The 24,862-nt window shown below is 39.3% G+C and overlaps 1 protein-coding gene across 1 annotated transcript in view; it reads right to left on the bottom strand.

Moving 5' to 3' along the window:
* LOC118410962 (zinc finger MIZ domain-containing protein 1-like) overlaps positions 1 to 24,862 on the bottom strand; it is a gene marked incomplete in the record, with an annotated part of 128,490 nt that overhangs the window by 50,248 nt on the left and 53,380 nt on the right. The window contains 3 exon segments of the mRNA XM_035812944.1: positions 5,670 to 5,775; positions 15,740 to 15,853; positions 24,130 to 24,238. Of these exon segments, the coding sequence (XP_035668837.1) occupies positions 5,670 to 5,775; positions 15,740 to 15,853; positions 24,130 to 24,198 (289 nt within the window).

Below are 24,862 nucleotides of genomic sequence, written 5' to 3'. Positions count from 1 at the left end.
TATCATACATTTACACTACATTTTGAAAAATAAACAAATTTACAAAATGTATCTTAGTACCTGACATTTATGAATTTTGCAATGCCATTCACGACTTAGACAACATCCCTTCTACCTGCAAAGCAGAACTTGCAGAAGTGGAGACACTCATGAATGATTAGTCAATTTGAATATAACCTAAACATCAGGTAATGTCCCAGCTTACTGTTTTGATACAGCATCCAGTGCCTTAACACAGGACACTTGATACAGATACAGACCCACAGAGGCACCCACAGAGGCACGTGTCTCTTCATGTGATTGAGCACCAGGCTGTCTTCTGTCCTGGATGGAAATTTGCTTGTTGGGATAGACAAAAATTTCAACAGTGTAAAGTAAATCTGAACATCATGACTTGAACTGATAAAAACATATTAACCTATTAAAGCTTCAAATTAACAGATTTAAAGCTTCAAAATAACAGATTTAAAGACAAAAATAAACAAGTTTTCTTCTTCTTTCTTTCTCCTTATGAAAATGTGTGGAATAACTAATTTCGAAAGGTTGAAATTTACTAAATGTCTTTGGGAGCATGCGCCCAGAACCCCTAACCGGTATGGTGTCTTGGACTCTATATGGGACAGACAAAAATCAAAGCGGTAGGCAACCCTGCTGAATGCTCTGTATTACTGTGGCCCTGAAGCACACATGTTTATCTTCCAACCTGCCATGTAGACCATGGATCTGTCCCACAGAACTGGTTCCCAGGACAGTTATAATTCCCGACATTGACAACAATTAGCACTTTGACCATGGACAATTGTTTTTTCTTCTACAGATACAATACATGTGTTAGGTTTCTTACAAAGTCTAAGTTTGGCCGCAAAATTCGAAATCAGGACATTCTTTAACAAAGTGACTTAAAGGAGATTTCACTTATTACAAGGTATGGGCAAGGACAGCTGGTGGTGGTATTGAGAGCAAAATCATTGCCAAAAATTTGACTTATGAGTGAACAGTCCACTCCTAGTGTAATGTTCATTAGTATCGTAGATCCCTCTAACATTATGCATCTTGTTTTTTTATCTGTCTATTGTGTGACACAAACAAATAAACAAACCTACAGGAATGGTCTGTAAAGAACAGTCAAATTCTGTTACCTGGCAGTCAGCAGGCATCCCCAGGGACTGACAGGTACCAAGTCATCAGCTAATGTCTAAATTATCTTATCTTCTATCTCCTGAAGGTTTCCCATCACTTGAAAGGCTGGGATGACTCTTTATATGCTCTAGCCCTATCTGTAATGGCAGTTTGGACCAGTTCTTAAGTGCTAAAGTGATGTCACAATACTGCGATTCTAGCTGTCTATGCATTCAAAGAGTTGATGGTGAAATCCTAGCATTTTGGTAAAAGTGCAACCTTCTTTTGATGACATTTTAGTGTAAAGTAACCTCTGACACGACATCTTTCCAATGAAAAATCTTTTCAACTTCAAAAGATGATCAGTGAACACCTGTAACTATACGGTAAATGCCTTAAAGTTTGTGGTGAAAATGAAAATGGTGCATTCATGGTGGTTTTAAAAAGCAAAGGGGTAGGCGGGCAGATGGCAGAATAAGCATTTTCTTGGTGATGGAGAGGTCACACTAAAAGCTATGAAGATAAAACCACAGCGATAATTTAATCATGTACAGTATTAAAGTTGTAGGATGTTTCTTCATTGTGCTTACATGTGCTCTATTGTGACGATTCGCACGTATTTCTGTAGGGCTTGTTCAGTGCCAATACACACTGCCACGGAACTGTAATCACCAGCCTGCAGGCCTTCACTGGCATTTCACTGATGTTAACAGCTCCTATCCTAGCAACTGTATCACATTTCTGTGAACTCACAAGTGCTACTGGATTAGCCTTGGGAAGGAGGCTGTTGTTTCTTTCACAAGGCTGTTGACCTCAGGTACACCCTTGGGAAGGTTAGAGTTTTGTCCAGTGTACGATGATGAGGGTCTGCATGGGGTGCTATGTCAATATTCTACGCTAAATTCAGAAAACACTTGTGTACAATAAAATCACGGAAGGCAATTAAGAAAAATTTTCTTGCCTCGCTACTCATACTTGGTACTAATTACGTGAAGAAGACGGCTTTCTTAACAAATAAAGGTGAATCAAAATAGGCTACATATGCCCTATGGAAAAGAGCATGCACACCCTCTACCATCATTAGCCATCAAGGTTCAGCTCCTGGAAAACTGCATTCCTTCCATGGACATCTCAATCACTCATGGGCAACATACAGAAGAACTACTCTGTGAAATGCTAGGATTCCAGTCACATCAAAAACGTCTGGAATAATTAGCGTCTCCCAAATCACAGGAAAATGGTTGTGTCAGCACTTTGGTATATGTTAGGCGGACTCGACATGAAGTCGCTAGCCTGTCTGAATCACATTTTAACCCAAAGAAACGAGAGAGTTCCCTGTTCAAAGCCTAAATATGAAAATTCATAAGCCGCATGACAACTGAAACTGTTTCCCCCTTCCCATCAGCCTCTTTATTGCCACCACTCTGTAGCCACAGATGACTCGATCAATAATCAGTATTGATTGACGAGACTTATGACATTAAGTAAACCATACTGTCTGCAGCAGGCCCAGGGAACCAGACATCTGTCCTGCATCAGAATTGACCTGATTTGCAGCATGACAACGTTCCAAGAAAGGTTACCCTGTCTCCTTGGGTAACCAGGTTTGTTTCATGCAACCTGTTTATAACTTTATGATCCATGTGAGCAACTGAAGTTCGTCTGAAACAGGGCTGTCTCCAGCATGAATTTTTTTTCCACTCACTGTTTGAGAGCAAATATTGTTGATTTTCGTTGTTTACTCTGTCATTGAAAGCTTATGAAATCACATTATCATTCAGTTTCTTGTCATAAAGCTCAGATCTTATTGACAGGTAAGGCAAATTTTTTTCCAACACATGGTTTTTCCATCCAGGTACAAATGGACAGGTTCAAGAGACAGTCATGGGATGAAACAATATTTTGGATGGAAAGGTCATTTTTCAAAGTCATTTTAAAGCCTGTTTTCACGGCCAAATTTTTCCGAGATAGTTGCAATATTTTAGAACAGGAATAGATGACTACTAGAAACAATCACAGGTAGCATACAGCATTTTTTCCCTGAAGTGTATCTGTGACTGAAAAAGTATTTTCAAGAATCAAATCCTGTATCACCAACCTCCTCCCCTATCTTCTGTAATCTCCATATAGCCAAGTATAATGTGGAAGAAGTTCTTCAGTTAAATCCCAAGGAAGGTTTTAAGTCTCATCCACACACTTCTGTATGCTCGATGAAATATGCATGGGCTTACTACAATGGGATTGTGAGGTGTTTACACATAAGCGAGTACATTACTCAGGAACAACACAGATGACACCATGGAGTACTACGCTTTCAGATGTCTCAATGTGTGCAGTAATGTTATAGTTTCCTGCAAGGATAAAAAATAGTAGTGTTTTTCCTACAATGCAAGTACTGTAAATGTATCTAAGTTCACAGGAATTTAATTTCACGGTAGCAAGTGTATTTGCAGTGGTTTTAAGTTAGCGGTAGCGCCATAAACTGTAGGCACATACCGTAGTGAAAAAACGTTCGCGCTGGTTTTGAGTTCATGCTAAAGCAGCCGTAGAGAAAACCGAAAACATAAAACCACCACGAACATTTCTTCATCTACAGCAGTTTACATTATAGACTGGATTTGGTTCATGCTACTGTTATGAGTCTTAGTGTGTCATTGAGGGTAATATAGACACTGCACAATATTCAAAGGATACGCTTCTTTATATTTTACTTTAACTTAACTTTTAAGTTTAAGTTGAAAAGATGCGCATATGTCCTAATAGCTACTGGCTAAGAAACCTATTGTACAAATACCCTGGTGCATGCATATGACAAATCTTCAAGTAAAGTATTCTAAACTAAGACTTGAAGGAAAGTCTTCCAAAGCAAAACACACTACAGTAATTCTGTAAGTGATGTACAGAGTTTGGCTATAAAATGTACATAGTTATGTCCAGCATGCATGGTTAGCTATGCATGCAAAATCCAAGAGGAAGAAAAGATTTGTTAAACACATAACTGTTATGATATCTTTTTATCTTTTTTAAATCAGGTTTGAATTAATAAGATATTACTGAGATACAGACTAAATGCGGTTTTATAAAATTTTGCTGATAAAGAAAGTCCCTAAAGAAGCTGCTAGTAAAAGAAGAAACAAATCTATGCAGTCTGTGGGTGTGTAATATGTGCCTGTTTACCAGCCATGAAAAAATGACCCAGATACATTAATCTGTCCCGCACACTCAACTGTTCCAAGTTCTGTTTGCAGTTCAGTACACAGCTGGTTCAAGATAACAACAACACTGACAACAGTAGATGCATGTAACAACAAACAACACATTAACTTATACTCATCTAAGCACATCATTTCTGACACAGCCAAAGACCACACAAAACAAACACCGTACCTTGTTACCTCCATGCTTGTGCTAATGAATAGCTAATTGCAGTGTTGTGAGGGGACCACACCCATAAGAAACCTGCAGGGCAGCTTCTAATCTATGCATCACTTTACCTGCCTAATTATTCAATTAACCTCATTTCACCACAAACTGGTTGTACCAACTCCGGCTGTCTCAAACTGCCATGAACACTATCTGTAATCATTGTTGGAAACTGTCCTGCCTGGTAGGGGCACACATAGGGTGTTTCTCACAAGAGTCACACTTCCAGATGGATAAACACAATCTTCAAAGAAAAATTGTCATTGAAACGATATTTTCCAATTAAAAACTCGAGGCAGATCTTCGCGTAATTGGCATAATTAGAGAGTGTTCTTATGAATTGCTCTCTGGAGACCAATTCTTGGTCATCTAAAACAAACTGTTCTAGTTGAAGAAGTCATGTGTATGTGTCTGGTAAGCTGTCTTCTCAAAATGTATCAAATGGTTGCTACGTAATATCCTTGTTTTAACCCTTTTCCTCTGTACAACTTGTTTCGTAAATCCTACCTCTTAAACCCCTTTGAAGTACAAAATCTACAGGTATTTGACGACATTTGTTTCTTTTTCCCAAAAATTAAGGTTTGTATTTCGACTTTGCTTAATCATGCATTCAATATTATATACAGTTCACATGATTCCTTGACAAACTATTATGTGACTTTTTAAATTAATATAAAAGGTATATCAATGTTTGGTAATTTTTATCAATTATAGATATGCCAAATATATGTTTAATGTTCTTATGTATGCATGTTTGTAGTTCTGTGTGTTTGTAATGCATAAATAATGTTGACAAATCAATATGTATTTGCTGAGTGATCTGTGACCTTGCTTCAAATCAACTTGTCAGCAGTTTCAAAATCAGTCAAACTGGAAATGTGCGTCAGATACTAAATATAGAGAAAAAACTCTTATACATCCCCTAACTCAATAAACTCAACAACGATGATGCATAAGGGGTTAAAACCCACTTAGTGTACCTCCATTTCTTTACCTAGCTGCCTTTCTGCTGCTAAGGCAGCATTGTCATTGTCATGCTGAATAGTTATCTTTAGTAGGTTATTGACTTGACCCTACACATTCCCATTTGGAACATTCAACTGTTGGTAGAAACTGCTGTTGCTTACCTGCCGATTTTGGCGAGAATTTGTCGCGATGCGCCGCACATACCGCCAGCAGTCTGTAACCCAGGTCCAGGTCATACCCCTGCTGCGCTGCTACTCTACTGACCACCTGAGGCAAACACACAAAAAACAAATTGTTAACTTAAAGCCAGACATACAACAAGTTAGATTCTTTACTGACCACCTGAAATTCATAGAGGAAGGTCTGAGCTGGCAAGCCCGAAACCTAAAGTAGGCAAAATCAAATAGGTGAAACAAACAACACAACAACAAAAAAATACTAAGATATCCAGAAACTTTAAGGGTTCATAACTAAAGGGTGATCATGTACTTATCACCATCTGATATCTACCTCCAGGAATAAATGTACATGACATTGTACTTTTTCACAGAAAAATCCTGGCACCCACAAGAAAACCTTCAGCCATATGGAAAAAGACTGAAGCCTTGGGGATCTCTCATAAAACGTCCAAGGATGACCACTTTTCAATCAAGTTTCATAATTCTGTCGGCAGGTACCCTAACACAGCGTCATTTAACTATCAAGAAAAAAAATAAAACTGAAGAGATCTACGAATGCAGCATCAGTTACCCTCGAGGTATGTACCCTTTAGATATCCAGGTATTTGAGACATTCTTGGGAATGCCTAGATGACACTGTTTATTTCTTAACATGGCAGTGGTGTTAGGGTACATCACTGAATGAGAGTTGATGTCGTTCTTCAGTCAAACTATTATTTTCTGCTTGTACTATGTTCAGTAAAAGGAGATGGGTGACTATTAGGCACAAACGTTTATGTGTGTTAAATAATGGTATTGATTTTAGAAAATTGTCAGAAAATTTAGTATTTTGGTATTACATGGTGTTCTCGGGCACTTTAAGGCCTGTGACAATTTTGGTCGAACATGAAATTCGAACCACTGCGTGACCTCAGGTAACCCCGCCGGGCCGGAGCGTTTTTTAGAACGGTCCAATGTCAGTACCTAATGTTACATTGCGAAAACAGGAACTTACGATGCACGGGCCACACTAACTACTTTTCTTGAGACTTATTAATGTTGAATGCTAAAGATATTGATCTAGTATTTATCAAATATCGGCATAACTAGAGGCGGTTAACAAAAGGGCACCCCCGCGAGAGCTGCAAGTGGTACAGTCCGAACATGCGTTCCGACCTCCCGGGGTGTGGAGTGGCGAGGCGCTCATACTTCAAGGAAACAGCAAAATAATGCTATAAATCAGTATTTCTAGCCCAAAATGATTGTATGGCAGTTGACTGATGCCTTATAAGGCTAACTGCTTGCGAAATTTCGCATTGATGCAACAGCGATTTAACAGATACAGACATAAAACATTCATATTTTACTATCGGTTAACGTTACGTACAGTCAAACATGTCTTACTTGGGCGCAGTTCTTGTAGGGTAAGTAGTGTTTCGTCGGCCCCTGCCCACATCAGGGCACCAGTTTTATTACGAGTTTTGGGCAGATTTAGGTTCATTAAGCCTTAGACCTTCAGAAATCAAGCGGGTCTTCTTGCAATATCTTTGATTTCCGTGGCTGTATTGATATTTGTACGAAAAATACCAAAAAATTGTCAAAAAATTCTGTTTTTGCCCCAAAATTGAGCCTTACCTTGGTATAGCGGCAAGATCCCCGGGCATATTAGATATCACAGAGATATAATCTATTACTCCAGAAAATATGACTCAGTTAGACAATCATTTCATAGTGGGATCAGACCCATTTTAATAGGATCCCAATTTTTTACCAAAAAATGGTTTTTTAAACCCAAAATATTGAGGATGCACAATTTTCTAGTCATCATATTTTGAATATGGGTGAATTACGTTAACTGGCCAAAAATTGTTGAAAACAGATGGTTACATCAAAAGTTATGGCCATATAACTGCTCGACTGAGAATCTACAGGTGTCACAGGCCTTAAACTGCCTGTGTTTAAACACGACAAAGAAAGAAATCAGTTTCAGACTTCTGGATTTATCCTAGTTACATAGCACCTCAATTGAAAACACAGCCTATTTGGCACAGGTAAAAGTCGCGTGGCTGCTCTCAACTGATGGGTACACAGGGTTTTTCCTAGCACAACAAGGCTGGACTACAGAAGTGCAAACATACCACTGCTCACTGCTGCTTCTGTGCCAAGCCTGCACAAAGTGTAACTCTGAGGTAAAATAAACACAGTGAGCAGGGATAGAAACCTAAGCTACTTGCTACCTTCAGAACATTCTCAAAGTATCAACCAGACATGCCTGGAATACTTGAGGCCCTAGCTTTTGGTGGGCAGCACAAAAACACCAGACAACACAAGCTGCAAGCACAGAGGATCATGTATCAGGGGAGAAACCTGTTAATCCATCCTGGGAGGGAATGTTGGGATGTTGAAATGACAGAAAAATCTCATGGCAGATTTTCATAAGCTTCAAATGACAGATTTACCAACAAAAATTAAACATGGGGTGGAAAATAATGAATTATTATTAAATGGACAAAATCTAAGAGCTGGAGGCAGCCATGGATTAGGGACAGACATTACTGTAAGTATTTTCCAGCAGTGCAAGACATAGAAGTGTAAAGTTTGGGACCAATTTTTCTCTATTTCCTTTATTCCTAAAACGTGTAAGGAGGGAATGTTCTTTTTTTTTGGTGATATTGTCCCATATTTTTATCTCTTAAGTCAAACTGACAGTTTTTAGGACTTGTACTACAGTTTCAAATTGTGAAGACCTGTTGTTATACAGCAAACTAAGGACATATGAGGTTTAAATCATTTTTTTTCATATCATATCTAAATTTCTGTTATCTGCTTATCCCAAACACTTCAAAACAAATACCTTTTGATATATATATAAATAGGAAGGTACATGATATTTTCTGATCAGCTATCTCTTGATAATCACCAGTTCTGCCATGCTGCATTCATAACAACTCATTTTTGGACATCAGATTTCAAAAGAGATGCATACAGGCAAAGAAATACTGGATTATGCATTCCCTCTTCTGCGGACAACTCATTGAAATGTATCATACTAAATGGCTCTTGAGCTGAAAAGTCACTCTTTTATAGCTGAGGAGAGAATGCAAAGCTTTGTAGACACTGTTCAAAAATATATGAATGGATATATTGAGTATCTAAAGCGCTGTAACAAACCTTCCATCATAACATCTGAGTTTAATGAAACTAGGTTTGCAATGGCTGTAGTCACATCCTACAAATGATATTTGTGCAATATACTGTATTGACAACAAACAGAAACTACTCCGTTTTTTCATTCATAGTTAGAGTATAAAAGACCTGTTTCTTCCAGATCTCTTCAGTGTCACTGATGAAGGATAGTGGATTCTATCCGAAACGTCTGACCGTTTCAAAACCATATCCAGTTGCTTGAGTAACTATTTTTGGCGTACTCCGTTTTTTATTTGCTGCAGGTGCATTTGTGCACCTGGCAGTACAATGAAGATTTTCCGGAGGACACAAAAGGGTCTACATATACTTGGCATCCAGGACAGCTTTCAAAAGTCTATTGTTTGTAAAAAAAAGCACATAGTATTACTTGAATGATTCAATGTACCATGCAGAGCTTCCATGCTCAGAGTAACAGGTGCTATAAATGTTGCCACCTTGCTGCTTCTTTTCAAACTGTATATCAGGACATGCTGCACTTATTTTTTTCCCCATCCCACTAATTGTTTGTTCATTCTCATGTTTGAATCTGTCATTTTAAGATTACCAATTTTATGTCATGAAATCTGGATTTTTTTTTAAAGATGGGTAACATTCTTTTCCATCCCAAGTTCCCAACAAATAAATTTTTGTCCTGGGACAGGATCTGGAGACAGCCTTTTTTAGATACATTTGCCTTGTCTATGCATTTGATCATCATCTCTATTCCATGTTGGCAGCATGACAAAATGCTCTCTGACAATGTGGTGACATCCTCATCGCCATTTCACAATGTGACCTACTTAGTAAAGAGATGAATTGTTATAACCTGCTCATTAGCAAGTAATATTGTGGGCTTGGTAATCTTGCAAATGTCAATGCATTATCTTCAGCTGAACACAGCAATTGGTGATGCAGTTTTTTTTCAAAGTCTGACAGTCCATTTTGGTAGTGCTAAATACAAGTAAAGCATTTAAGTTGTAATACTAAAAATTAAGTCTCCACTGTCACACAGTTCCAGATTACCTGTCCTTTCTCTTGGAACAGGCTAGGGTGAAACAAATGCCTTTGTCATCATCAACATTATCATGAGAATATGTATCTCAAACCAACAAAACATTCAAGTCGTGTTCAAATAGGCCATCATGAGGCCCACCTGAGTGCCCCAACAGCGAGGTGATGTGGGTATTTTAATGTACTCTCTAAACATCTGGGTTAGACTCTGGCTTGTTTTTTATGTCATTTCAGGTGTTTTTGTCGGGCCTTCTGTATTGGCAGGTTTCCTTTTTGGCAGCAGCCAAATGTTAAGACATCAAAAACAAGCCAGAGTCTAACCTCTGCTTGGAGAGAAATGCTTTGGTCCTGCCAAACTTCTATCATAGAACAGCGGGACTGAATAGATGATTGTCAAAATCCTATCAGGATACACCTGTCAGCCGCTTTAACTTCCCACAGCTAGTGGTGACCAGGCTTGGTCAGCGTCCAACAAATATTCCCCCCGTCGTGTGCAGTTTTATGAGAGAAGGTACACTAGCAAAGATAATGGTCATAATGATTTCCCAAGTCACCGATTACAGTCTTATACTCTGATATGGCTGGCCTGTTTTCCTCTTCTCACAATAGTCATATAGCTTGGTGTGCAAAACTTCACCAAACTCTTTATAGGCATGAAGCTTTCAATAACCACAAGCCATATCTACTTATGCATCTCCCCTGCCCAATCAGAGATAGCCATATGGGTGTGGCAACAAAGAGACAGGCATTTTTATAGGCAAGAAGACAGAGGGCAGCCATAACCGGTGCCAATGGGCAATATAATGGCTGAATAGGGGATTCATTACCTCCAGACTTCCACTGCTCTGGTTTTATTTTTCAGACCATTTACAGTAAGAATCGGATGGTCAAAGCAGCTTTTATTTACCGTAGATTATGAGCTTAGTTATAATACTGTATTACATCCCAATTTTAGATGTATCAATAGACTGTTTCTCATTAAGATCCTTTGGCATTCAAACAATTCTTTCACATGTGTTAGGCAGGTGTGTTGGTCCACAGTCACTTTAACTGATTGAAACATTTCCAAAATCTTAATTTCGACTTGGTGGGACTAATTTGAGACTTGAGGCATTTCTACCTATAAATAGATGAAAATTGGATACCAACAACACTACTGAGGCATTGAATTGGGAAACTAGTTATCATTGTGGAATTTGAGGTTTTAGTTACCATGGAAATAGAAGGGTGAAAGCAAGACAGGTGTTCTGCAACCAGAATTAACAGGTATCAACTTTCTCTCCCGCACAGCCATCCCAGTTGGAGATGCTAGTAGGACTTTCGCCCCCTCATCTATACCTTTCCTTCATCATCATATCCACAAGACCTCATCACCCAAAGTTAAACTTTCTCCCCCACTCTTGATGGAGTTCTTATAGCCAACAGCTCTTTACTAAATGGAGTCTACGTCTCCCCTGGGGGTGCTCTGGCGACCATAAATACAAACTCACAGTCCCACAATCATTTTCCGCCATACTTTCAATAATAACACAGGTCCAGGCAGGATGGAATGCTGGTATCCCTGCGGTCCTATCCCTGCTAACTACACGCTAACAGTCACCAAATAAGGGAGAAGGGCAGGCTGGGTGACGCCAGTAGGCCTGGAAAATATTCTCTGTTATGGTTGGTGGAATCAAAACAAGGTGGAACATTTCACTTGCAGAGAGGCATAGGATTACAAGCTGAATGGTAGCGCAAAGCCAGCAATATGTAATAGCTCAACACAGCTCCAGTCTTTTTGCTGACTGAGCCCATTTGTTACAGGACAGATCAGTTCATGGATTCCGCATAAAACTGGAGGGACCCTCCGTCCCTGCATTACTTGTTATATGATATTCAGGGCATGCACACAGTTTCAATCTGATTGGTCTCTAGATCTAGTTGTGATGATTGACGTATGGTCGTCTAATCAATTGATACCTGTGGTCAGAATCATGTGGTTTCAAACAGTATGGCCAGTCTTAAACTTAGGTCGGTAAAGAATTATATGTATCTAGCTCCTATTCGAAATCTCATTTCATTTTTCTACTTCTCACATCTGCATGTACTATTTCAAATGACTCTTGCTTCATTCAAACATAGCTTAAATATCTTTATCATCTTTCTTTCTTCACATTCTCTAGAATATTTGGACAACTTTTGCTAAACACATGTTGAAAAATATCTGTAATTTGGTTGACAAAAATCACTCCCAAAATATTCAGAACACAATATTCAGTGTGTGAAAGCTAGTATTATAATAATGAGATTATTGATGGCTTATTACCTCCAGTGCTGCAGGTTGCATTTCATTTTGATTAATGTAAAATACCTGTCCCCCTTTCTTACAATCTTGATCAAGTCTGGATTAATCTTGCTTCAAATAAAACAATTTTCTTCCCAGATAATCAATATATCAACACCATTCCTCAAGAAGTCCAATCATTATCCATCCTGTTCTTGTCAATTTTCATTGCAGCGTCATAGAATCAAAACAGAAGCAGCAGTGGTGTTGAAAGTGCAAAAGTAAATCTGCTTTACTCCATCGCACAATATAATGTTGCCATGTTTGTCCATGTGTCCCAGTACCACCCCACCTTACCTATCTCTATACATATTAGACTTCTTGCCATATGCAATGTTCTGCCTAACTAGTTGAACAACCCAACTTTTCTGTCACACCACCAAGGCATGCTGGGAATGATGTGATCACATGACCAGGAGGTGACAGTGATATGATAGGCAGGTGCAACTGTCAATCAAACCTGTTTACCAATGAAGCTCTCCTATTGACATAACCCAGATCCCTTTGTACACCTGACCCAAATACTAACTACCCAATGTTGTCTGGTGCAGATAAGAGGAAGACAACAGTCTTTGCTACTGAAAAATCAGAGATTAATGTAACGACAATGCAGGACAAACCTATTCATTCCTCCTGACAGCAGGAACCTAGATAACTGTGGAGCTTCAACCATGGTAGTGGATGACACTGGGAATCACAACCATTCTAATGACAGTGTTGAATGAAAAGAGCATATGACTTTCAGAACTATTCCTGGTTTAAACTATGTGAGACCATATCATCTCACAAAGTCTTTAGGTAAGAGTGACCTTTTTCAAAAGCACCTGCTGCTAGCATGATTAGAAAATATGGACTCACATTCATGCATTTTTCTAGATTTCAGGCATCTTAATATCATTGACATTGGATTTTAAAACTTTTTCAATATTAACAACACAAACAAGTCTCAAACCACAAGTTGGAGCTTAAAAAATGTTGCCATCTGTAAAATATGCTATGGAACAACAACAAGTTTCTTCTTTTTTTATTGGCAAAACAATTGTTAATTATGAAGAAGTAAACTGTTCTCTAATTCAAAGATTGGGATTTTTTGACAGACTTGTTCAGTCTTCTTCAGCTATCTGATCCAATTTGCTGTGACCAAATTCAGAGTCACCTGGAATATTGTTTAATCTCTCTAATAATATGAAACTTAATGGTCCCCTAGTATGAGTTGGAATCTGTGGCACTGTTGTTGGCCATGTGTAGTGATCCAACAATGACTGCCAGCAAATCTATATTCACATGGCAAAACTTTCCAACAGTACAGTGTACTGTGATCAATCTGAACAACTTTGGAAACATAGCTTTACACCAAGGACATACACTAACCACAGCATACATGTCATGTTTCAATTCTGAACATTCACATAATGCAAACTGAAAGAAACAAAAAAATTGCTTGCCACCTTTCTTTTTGTTCTGCTACAACAGTTCAAGTTCCCCCTGAGCTTTACCAAAAGGCTACATCAGGAAGGAGGAGGTTAAATGGTGTGCAGATTGATACAGAACAGTTTCATACAATCTATCATTGTGCTAGCTTACAAAACAATATCTCGACAAACGACAAAGAAATTGACAAACTGTCTGAACCTTTTCTCTCCACAAAATGCTAGATACAAAAGTGTGTAGATTGATACAGAACAGGTTCATGGGAGTTGTTGGGGGTAGAGTTGCATATTTTGCGTATGTTTTGGCTGTGCCATGGTGTCGCTATGAACGACCAGTATTACTTTCCAAAGGGCCTCCTCTACCTCCCCTACAAAGTGGGGAGGAGGAGTGCGGAGATACCCTGTCCTTTTTATCCCTGCACCAATTATTTTGCCAATTGCATGCATGAGTTGTTTGAAGTGCTGTTAGAGGGCCAGGTGAGTATACAGTGTTTCCCCACATAGATGGTGTGAGTAACTTGGGTGGGGAACAGTGCCACAGAAAGTCTGGGATAGAAAGGGGCTGTCTCTATCTTTGATTCTTTTTACATCCCTCATTCCCTGTTGAACATGTTGTTGATTTTTGTTGTTAATATGTCATTTTCATTTGAAGTATAGAAAAATATGTTTTATTAATCACACATCATGAAGTTTTGATTGTATGGGCAGACAGGGTGAAATTCTTGTTCATCCCAACAAGCAAGTTTCTGTCGCAGGACCAAGGGTCCCCTGGTTGGAAATACGTTTCAGCTATGGTTGCAACACTGTAAAATTTCAGGTTGCCAATGATTATTTTATTCAATATAACATTATCACCTGTTATATGCTTTCTTAGATTTCAATGGGCCTTTAATGAGTAACTGCTACAGTTAACAGTGATAATCATTCTCATCAATCACATAATCGTGCTGGACAACCTTAAGAGACAACCATTAAGTTTAAATCTGATGTTTTGTGGTCAGATCTACATAGCTTTAGACTCATAAGATGTTGTCAAATTTACATTGTAGTTTGATCTATAAATTCAATTTTAGTTTTTTCCAACTCACAATGACTACTGCATTTTACTGGTTAAGTTCTCTAATTTTCCTACAAGAAGAGATCAGTTGCTCCCATGTTCTGATTGTACAAGACGAACACTGCTTGCTATAGGAAACTAATTTGCTAGGTCACCATTGATAGGGTTTCTTTTGCCTGTACAGTTCCAAGTTGGAAATGCTACGCATCCCACAGGCTGACTCTTCTGGCCAAGCAGTCACCTTATTTTGCTAAAGTCTACTATCTATACCTCTTTAAGGAATGCCTGATGGAGGATAATCTGATTGCCCTTTTCCCAACATATCCTACTATGGCGGCTGTGCACATTCTCCCAACGTGAAGAGTGAAAACCAGAGCCCTAACAGGACTGGGACCTGCCAGGGAACTGCTCTTCACATCGGCATGGGGTGGGGGACATCTTTTGTGTCCCAACCACAGGGCCATGCAGAGGCATGGGAAGCCGGGACATGACAGGGACCCAGACACCAACACACAATAGTGTCACTCCGCAAGCAGGGATTGATACATCACCATTACCATGGCAACCAGACAGGCCAAACAGGAACAAAGGAGGAGGGACAGGTAACCTCTGACCTGGAACTGTTACCACGCCAACAGACATGGACAATCTTGGGAGGACTTGGTTTGAGCTTTTAAAAAAGATCTCTATCAAATAAATAGCACATTAAAGACAGGATTAAGTAGGAAAGTTTTGACATCTGAGTGACTGTCAAACATACATGATTTTCTGTTCTGAGCAATGTGGTAAGGCGCTGATGGCCGAAGAGTGAGAATAGTATTAGTAGATAAGCCAAAGAGGGCCTCTCCCGAGTGAGAATAAGTTCAGTTACAAATGTCATGATCATTATTTCACAGGTCAGATTTGGGAGACAACATTCCAATGGAATGAAGAAAAAACTGTTTTGTATTGGATTTAAGGTCATAAAAGGTGCACATTTTTCTTACCTAGCCCAATTTTAAGCTTAATACAAGTTTAAGACCATAAAAAACAGTCAGAGCGGAAATACACACTAGGGCTGACTTACCGTCAAACAGCCAATCAGGCTCTGTTCGAAGGGTCTCTGGAATGCACGTGGGTCGGCACACCATTCCAGCAGCTCTCGCGCTGCATTCTGAAAACCCTGCGGCGTCGAAAGTTGCTGCAGAAAGAGAGAAATGCGGGATGAATATCAGTGTCTCCACTAGCGTGATGACGTTTTGAGTCCCCAACAAGTCCTCTTGGGAAACTCTTTGGAACTGCAGCAGCATGACTGAAGGGAGATGGAAGCTTCTCACCACATTTTTATTTGTCATGTGCAATAGTTTTATTCCCTATCTTTAATGTTTTCATGGGCTTGTCCATTTTATATGATATCTACCATTGATATTAGAAACAGTAATTTTCACAAGTTTTGGAAATTCAATAGTGCAATGTTCTTGAATTTCAGAAGTCAGTATTACATACCCTAAAGCGGTACAACATTAGTCCAAAGTTATATTGAAGAGCCATCACATTACAGTCTACTATAGTATTCCCTCAGTATTTGATCATGCTGTGGCTGATACTTAGAGTACCTGGGGCTACAGGTACCCTGCCTGTTGTGATCTGAGAAATAACACATTGGGATTTGTTCAAGCTACAGAAGACAGGACATGAATGCGCCACAATACGCTAAGAATACCTGAGAGAAAACGCTCCCTGATTGTATTCACAGGCATTCCGATATCCTTTCACAACCCTGCTGAACAAGGCAGGCACACCACTGAGACTGAGGTATATTTAGCCAGAAGAGGCCGGCAGATAGGATCAATGTCATTCATAAGATGATCCCATTACTTTTTCAACGATATTTTTCGTAGCATTATTCTATCATTAGACTCTAAGACCCTAAGGAGTCCATGTAGACAAATACCACCATTCTTATCTTCTGGCAATATGGTTATTCAAATTCAGAAATACTAACAACTGTTATAGAACAGAAACTAAAACTGAGTAATATATTTCACCTAAATCTTTTGTTTAAGGAAAATTCATATAGTGTTATTCGAAGAACCAAACCATATGATTGGAAAAAAGCAGCTGGTCTGGCAATGTAAAAAAAATGCAACTAATATCTATACATTTGTGTAAGTTTATGAAGGTTGGACATTCAGGTTAACAATATTCAAATACAAGTCAATCTCTACAACTGGATGAAAGTGGAGATTTATTTCCAGAAGTAAATCTCCATTTTTATCCAGTTGTGGAGATTGTATTGCATTTGAACTAATATCCATGTTTGATTACACATATGTACCAGCAGAAATAAGAATCCCAAAATATTTCAGGTAATCATGTTTTACCATTAACCACATAAAATCTAACTGTACACCAGCAAGTTGAAATACAAGGATAAGATTTAGTTTGACATTCCGAATATAAAGAGACCAGTGTTAGGTGGTTCCCAGGTTCACTGCCACTAGAGCCTTGCCAGATGGCACAGTTTCAATAAACTTCAACAAAAACAAAACAGTGAAACCAGAGACAGCAGATGGATCCACCTTTCCCAAGACTTGGCAGACATTTGGTACAACTTGGTAGCAACTGACTCTTACCCAAACATTCCTGTTCTAATTTGTACCCAGAGAAATTAAAACTGACAATAGTAGACGACTTTGAAGCTATATCCCATAGATTCACTCTACAAATGTCAAACTTACAATTTACTTGATGCTTGCAGAGTTAAATATGATGAAAATCAGATGTTTGGTGCACTGAGATAACCAGATCTTTGGGAAATAAAAGCTTAATATGGTTCTATGTGGCTCTGTCAAACTTCTACTATGGTGATTCGTGCCTAAGTTGCCAAGTAGTAGTCAGCAATCCCTTTTCTGGACCAAGAACAGGTTGGAGTTCAAATCCCAGTTTAACCACCATCCACAGAGAATCTACACAAAGGTCGAGTAAGGTGTCAACAGGTATAAAACATGTGATGTAACGGAGTCAAATAGAATATTCCAACACACAGGCACTTGGTACCAAAACTCCATTTATATTCCATCCATGGCTTCCTCCTCACACCCGTATCCATTTTCAATCTTGAGTTCACAGCGTGATAAACAACTCAATCTACGTTGGCTTTGGGGGGACTTCATCTGAAAATGCAGCTGGCTGCTAGTTATCGATACTGTCTCCCAGCTCAGTGGACACACTGCCACAAACAGATCTCATGTCCTTCCAGTTCAATACTTTCCACCACACAGCAGCAGTTATTGGGAAAGCCCAGGGCCCAGGGGTACATTTTGCCCAGGTATGAGTTTCTAGACCTATGTGCACTGAAGAGGATCAGGTCCAGGGACTGGTAACTGCCAAGAGGAAATTAGAAGTCCATTCAAATCCTCAACTACCAACTTCCACAGGGATTGTTAGGCTAACTCTGAATAAAAAACAAACCTGTGAAGCAAGAAAAGCAGGAGTCCTATTGTCATTGTATAAATATATAATTATATGTCTCAGTTTAAAAAATGAAAAAATGGAACCTGAATATCTCAAAGATTGAAAAAAACTTGAAATGGACAATACAGGTTTCAACAGAGCTCACTGAGGATTTCTGATTGACGTCTTTAATAAACGTTTAATCATGAATTTTTATTAGTATTCATACATTTGGTTTGAGACACTAAATAATATAATTTCTTTATAGAAAAATTGGCAGAAAACAACAGAAAGGAATCTATGGACTGCAGACCTAATGAAAAAAAAAAGAATTATACTAACGTTTTGAATAACACTTTCTGCAGCTTTTCCTGGACCATCCCTTAAGTTAAAAATTTCACTTCAAGCTTTCCTCATTCAGTCTTTCCAGAGTTCGGGTACAAAAAAAAACCTAACGTGCAAATAAAAACTGTGTTCCTTTCACAGCAAGTCTATACTGGCCATTAAAAGTACCGGCGAGCTGAAACTCCTCTTCCCCACAACCTGCGGACAAATCTCATCAGCCACTGCGAAATTGATGCCCAAATCTGACTACCACATCTTCCAACCCAAAAATCAATACGCGAGGTAATTTCTATCAGGAACCTTATTTTTACCTCCATAAACCAGCACTTTCTTGGAGAAAATGTTAACTACACATGCCAAGTATCGCAATCAGTCTTAACTAAAGATGACCTGGTGTCAGCACTGTGGAATAGCCAGGTGATTCATCCTGGTTTGAGGCTGAAAGATTTATTCCGCCAGCTCGCCTTTTCTGCAGTTAAAAATCATTAGGCATTACAAGTGCGGTGGGCAACAGAAAGCAGCGGGCCACCAAGGGTTTTTCCTCCAAAATCATGTACTTCCTTTTGAGACAGTCATCCTCAAACAGATCTATGGTGGCTAGTAAGTCTGTAATTACTCATTGAGAATTGAAATGGGAAACATACATAATCAAAGAAATACCTCAACAAGGGTTTCTTTTTGAAGTACAAGATTTTAAGATTCCATTTTTTTAAATTCTCGTCCATGCATATTTAGTTTAGACCCGAATTAGATGTAACCACTACAAAGATATTTGTTAGCAACCTTGTTAATGTCTTTTATTTCATATTCTCAAAGGTATTCCATAAGCAACTTTTACAAAATATTTAAAACCTTTTTTTGTCGGGTTCATACAAACTCTGTTTGATCACCACCCTGACTGCGTAACTCCCTAACTGCACATGTCGCCACAGGTGACCTGCAACAAAGACCAGGATGCCAGCTAAATAACGAACGGTGGCGTTTTCCTGCCCATCCTCATCACCATACGGTAATTGGGGGGATGGTAATGTGTGTGCCCAGGGAAATGGCATCACCTCCGTGCTCTCATGTCTTCCTGGATAATGCTCAATACCTCTCCTCACCTTCCCCATCAAACCCTGACACCCAGGGGTCATGTGATCCCAGCCAGCCAATCCTGGGAAACCCAGGGGCATTCAAACTAAATGAATATCCCATTTCAATTTCCATTTACCAGAGGTGATGCCGGCCACTTGCTATTGGCTTCTCACCTCTGACCTTACAGGAGGAGATGAATCAATGGTGGAAAATTATTGCCAGTCCTACCAGCAGTGGCAAAGCACATTGTGGGAAGTTAACATTCTGGAAGTATACAGCAACTCTGGCGTGGAATAATGAACAAATCATGGCCGTACAAAAGCAATGGAAAGGTTTCGGACTGCACATTTGGGTTTTGTTGCTCTGCTAGTTGTGAATGCACATTCTGTCTCCATGAGGCAAGCAGATAGGGACCAGCTGGATAGCAGGGCAGGTGTAAAATTTAAACCCACCTACAGAGTGTGTGTGTGTGGGGGGGGGATGCATGTCTTCCGTGTGCTGCTTCTAAGGAGTTGTTCACCCAAGGTAGATGAAAGAAAGAAAGTAATGAATGTTGTTTAAATTTTCGTCAAAGGACTTTCATTGTCCTGAGATACACTAACATGCTTTAATCTTCATATTCTGAAACATCTTAAATTCAACAAGACTCTGTTGCTGGAGGTTATCCTCCAGTCACAGAGTAAACACTGTTGTAGTTAACAGCAGAATTGAGATCCCTGCTTAAGCTACAATTCAACAATTGTTGCCTATTTTTTCTGACACTTCAATGTCAATAATATCATAATTCATATGCTATGTACTAGTGTACACTAGTAGGTATGTAAATCAGACTAAATCTGCACAAATATTGGACCAAAACAGCTCCAATTGTGGGTGCACAAATCTGACAAAGATCGTACATGTATGTGCACCCAGCATTTGCAGCCAACACTGTATGTACATGTATCAGCATCCAGCACCACCTGTGAACCATTAATGAAGTTCAAAGTTACAGCAGAGGAATGACAGAGTAACATTTCTGGCTGGGTTACACAGGGACCTTTTGTTCACTCCTACATAGATGTGTCCATCAGAGCAGGGCAGGCAATCAACAAGTCTGTCTGTAAAGTCTTCTGCACACAACTTCTTTTCTCTGATGTTTTAATAAATGACTGGCTACAACAGTCACCTGCTGGACATGCCAACATTTCAGTGATTGATATGGATTTAATGCAAGGCTGTGACACTGTTTCCATATTTATGTGTGTACATATGTGTGTCTGTGTGTGGGGGGGTGGGGGTCTTCCTAAAATGTATTTTCATATTGCGAAGTTCAGATCGTTGTGCCTTCACTGGAGTGGTCACGGTAACAATATTGTCATCCATCTGGGGCAGAGGGATGGGTCCTGGAGACAGCCCTGATTTGATATAATAATAAGAAAGACTGGAAGAGATCTGCATTTTTTCCATGACACAATCAAATCCATCTGTTATTTGTACAATCTACAGCTTCTAAGGTATTTTGCATAAACACAGTTAGCATAAAGATAAAAGTCTGTTTGAAATATGCTATGGTTGACCAATTCCTTCTTGAAAGATCATTGCAGCACTTAAGAAAATCCTCTAGCATCTACCCCACTCAAGGTACTGACAAAGACTTTAAAACATAAAGTCTACATAGCTAAAAAAAACATAAGGATTTTACAGCTTCAATATGCATTATGTGTAACACAGTTAGGTATTTCAGAGCAGTACAGATCTGCATTGAGCTAGGGTGGTAGACAGGTCCATCCTAACTAGGGAGAGAAGCCTAGCTCAAAGTTACAGTTCAATTTATAAAACAATGTTAACTAGTAAAAGTGTTGAATACTTTCACCTGCTTTCACAATGTAACCTTACTTATTTTCTGACCGTTTTATATCACCTGGACTTCCAATTTCATTGTCCTTACTGAACCAAATCTATGTTAAATTAATCCTACATTTTTTTTAAATTCTGATTATCAGTACTTAATTGCTTCCTTTTTGCAGTTGATTCTATGATACCTAGTAAGCATGCTTTTAATCCTTCAGATCATCCCTCTGTTAGGTGCAGATGACCTCCCAACACTGATGTAGAAAGGTGAAATTGTAAGGTTTCTCAAGCTCTTACAGAGGAAGGATATGTGCTCTGGGGAACCAGCAGCTTGAGATATCTTATGATTTTGCCTTTTCATCTATTAATCTGCTTGGAGGTTGCCTTTTCATCTACATCTGCTTGGAAGTTAGTCTTCTTCCCAAGACAACACACATTTATCAGAGTCCATATTTATTGGATCAATTGAGAATGGATGTCCCAGATCTGACAACACTGCTTTGAATTTAAATCACTGGTAGCCAGATGGTGACAAATGGTAAAATCTACCCCAGGGCACTGGTAGTCCTTCTGGGGGTTTCTGAAAAACCTTAATCAGTATTCTACATTTGTAATTTCTGTCAGAGGCAATTAAAATTGTACACTTGTCAACAAAAGTGCTAAGTAGCAGTTCAAAAAATCTTGGGATGTGGCATCTCTCATAGGATGCTTTTTATTATGGATCTGCCCAAGCACAATGAGAGACTAGAAAGGTAATGTTTGGCAGAATATTCCCCATCTCCCTTTGCTATTTGTAATTAGCCTGAACCACTACATTGAGTGGCCATGGAATAGTGAGTGACTAGGCTAGTAGCTGATACCAGATAAGAGGTGACAGGTTTGATTCTTAGCATTCCATATTAGATGTCCTGTTGTGTCCTTGGGAAAGCCCACAACTTTCCACAATGCACCCAGGAGTAAAAATTTGTATAAATCCCTGATGACTTCAGTTGGGGAAGTAAAAGATGTGCGGGCTCCACCTTCCAATACAGTGCCTTAGACACATATAACAGCACACTCCAACTATGGCCTCAAAAAGGTTTAGGACTACTTTTACCTTTACCTACCTTTTACCTAAGTCAAGGACAAAAAGAAAGTTTTACGATGGACAATGTTGAAAACATTTAAAAGTAAAGGTCACAGAAACTATTTTAGAGAGACTATACTTACATTACATGTGGGATTGTGGCCCAAGAAGAGGCTTACTGTTTGATTTTACTTGACCCTTTTGCACAAATGACCAACAATACCAGTGGATTAAGTTTACCTAGTACCTACTACATCAGTACATCTTACAAACCTACTGAGGCAGGGAGTGTGCATAGCCTAGTAAAGGAAGTATTGAATGTGCTGATATCTACATTGTATGATGTTATGATACAAATATCAATAGCTTTCACAGCCTTTCATAATGGGTACCATTTTCTCTTCCCTCCAGCACATTACAGTTTCAAGTTATAACTTCTGTAATAGAACTTTTAAAACTTAAGTATTTTTTCAGGCACCGAGAAGTGAAAAACAGGCACCAATTGGCGCCACGAGGTGCCAGCGGACTAATCTAACAACAGACAACTAAGGGCAGGTCGGCTGTGAAGTGAAGCCATTGGGGCATCTCTAGAAATGAATTGGATCCGAGCGTTCCTTCTGGTGAAATAAGTTTGGGTGATTGCAGGCTGACCTCTGACATTTCTCCCAGGCACTCCAGTAGCCTGCAAATCCCCCCAAGTCCCCAATGCATATTCCATTTAACAAGGAGGTGCATTTCCAACCATTATCACAGGTGAGATCAAGCTGCCACACAGCTTTGGTTGCCTGTTGCTCACCATTAGAGACCCGCTGAGGTTTCTAAACATCAACATCAGGATACCATGGATAAAACACACCCATCAAATTGCTTTCAAGCTTGATTACTGCATGCTTTTTTGCTAGAGCTGGTCACAAAAGGAACGACAATGATTCTACAAGGTTTGTGGTAGGGCTTTTTTGACAGTCAAGGGCACAAACAAGCAATACAATAGCCATCGTGACCAGGACCTGTACATGTGCACTCTTGCAACAATAATTTTCTATACATGTACATCATGACATGTGTGCCAATGTGCTACTACTGCTACAGCACAGGCAACAAAGGGGCAAACCAGGATGGACGTCCTGGGAGGTTGGATGGAAAAAAGAAAGTTAGAAAGACAGCGAAAATTTTAAATTTCAAATCTTGTATGTACAGTTAAGTTTCGGTAATATTCTGTAGTTCTGATTTGACATGGGCAACCTCAATCTTCAACTAGTCATCACAAAACACAAATATGATTTAGTTCCCAATCAACTGCAGTTCTGGAGATGGCTACTAGGGGCTACAACATTCAATCCCTTACACAGTAATGCAAGACTTACTCCAATTGTTATAACTAAAGACTAGAAATAACCATTCAGAAACCAATCAACAAGGATGTTGGATGCTTTGGTCCTTTACCAACATGGCTAACGGCTAATCATACCAATTAGGGCTGATACGTTAACCCTAACCTTTATCTTATAACCCTGGCTGAATTGACCAGGGCAATTGGTTGAGTTGACCAGGGTGTTGGGCCATGTTGACTGAGTCGAGTTGGTATAAAGGGCTGAATTGTCCTAAATCAACACACCAATGGTACCAAAAACACAGTTTCATTGCCACAGGTGATGAGCCATAAACAACAAATAGTAAATAATAAACAGAAGCCCTCTTACCTGTTTTATGCACTGCAGCCTGTCATTGGTCTGCTGAATGTGCCTGTCCATCGTACTCAGGGCCGCCATCACAACCCCTCTTCACTGCTGTCTGTCCCACCCAGCAAACCTGTAGCAACAAGTGAAAAATCATCCATTAGGTTCTGAATATATTTTTATCAGGTTGGGAGAACATGGGATCTTGGAGTTTTCATTAAACACAACCAGTAAACTCTCACTTGTTAGTGTTGACAACAGGTGTATTCAGTGGATCAGAGATGTGGTTTGGATAAGAAAGATAACCCAAGTGATGAACCGGACAACAGGGGATACAAACTTAGCAATGTTTGGAATTCTGTTCTTGCTGCAAAAGCACCACCTAAATCGGCAATATACAGCAGCGAGAAGCAACACTCCAGTTAGAAGCTCTGAGTAAGATTTCTGAGAGTTAACTGGTTGAGTAAAAGAAATCTCCCATTAGGTTACTGTTGAGCTCTTCATTGTAAGCTGGGGGCTGTCACTGCATGAGAGAACCTGTAGCTTTTCAACAGCACATTGAGGGAATTCTTTGTGCTACATTTCCTAGATCCAAGTACAAAAATGTATTGACAATTTGAGTGTGCCAAAAGCTTAATTACCTTTGCCAGAATGGCTAAGGTTATGTTTTAGGCTTGTGAGTCTGTGTGTCTGTGTGTGTGTCTGTCTGTTAACAGCATAACTCGAGAAGCCTTGGATGGATCCTGATGATATTTGG

The sequence above is a fragment of the Branchiostoma floridae genome, chromosome 3 (assembly GCF_000003815.2).
Source record: "Branchiostoma floridae strain S238N-H82 chromosome 3, Bfl_VNyyK, whole genome shotgun sequence".
Classification (NCBI taxonomy): domain Eukaryota; kingdom Metazoa; phylum Chordata; class Leptocardii; order Amphioxiformes; family Branchiostomatidae; genus Branchiostoma; species Branchiostoma floridae.
The sequence above is the reverse complement of the archived record's forward strand: the minus strand, read 5'-3'. Positions and strand labels throughout refer to the sequence as shown.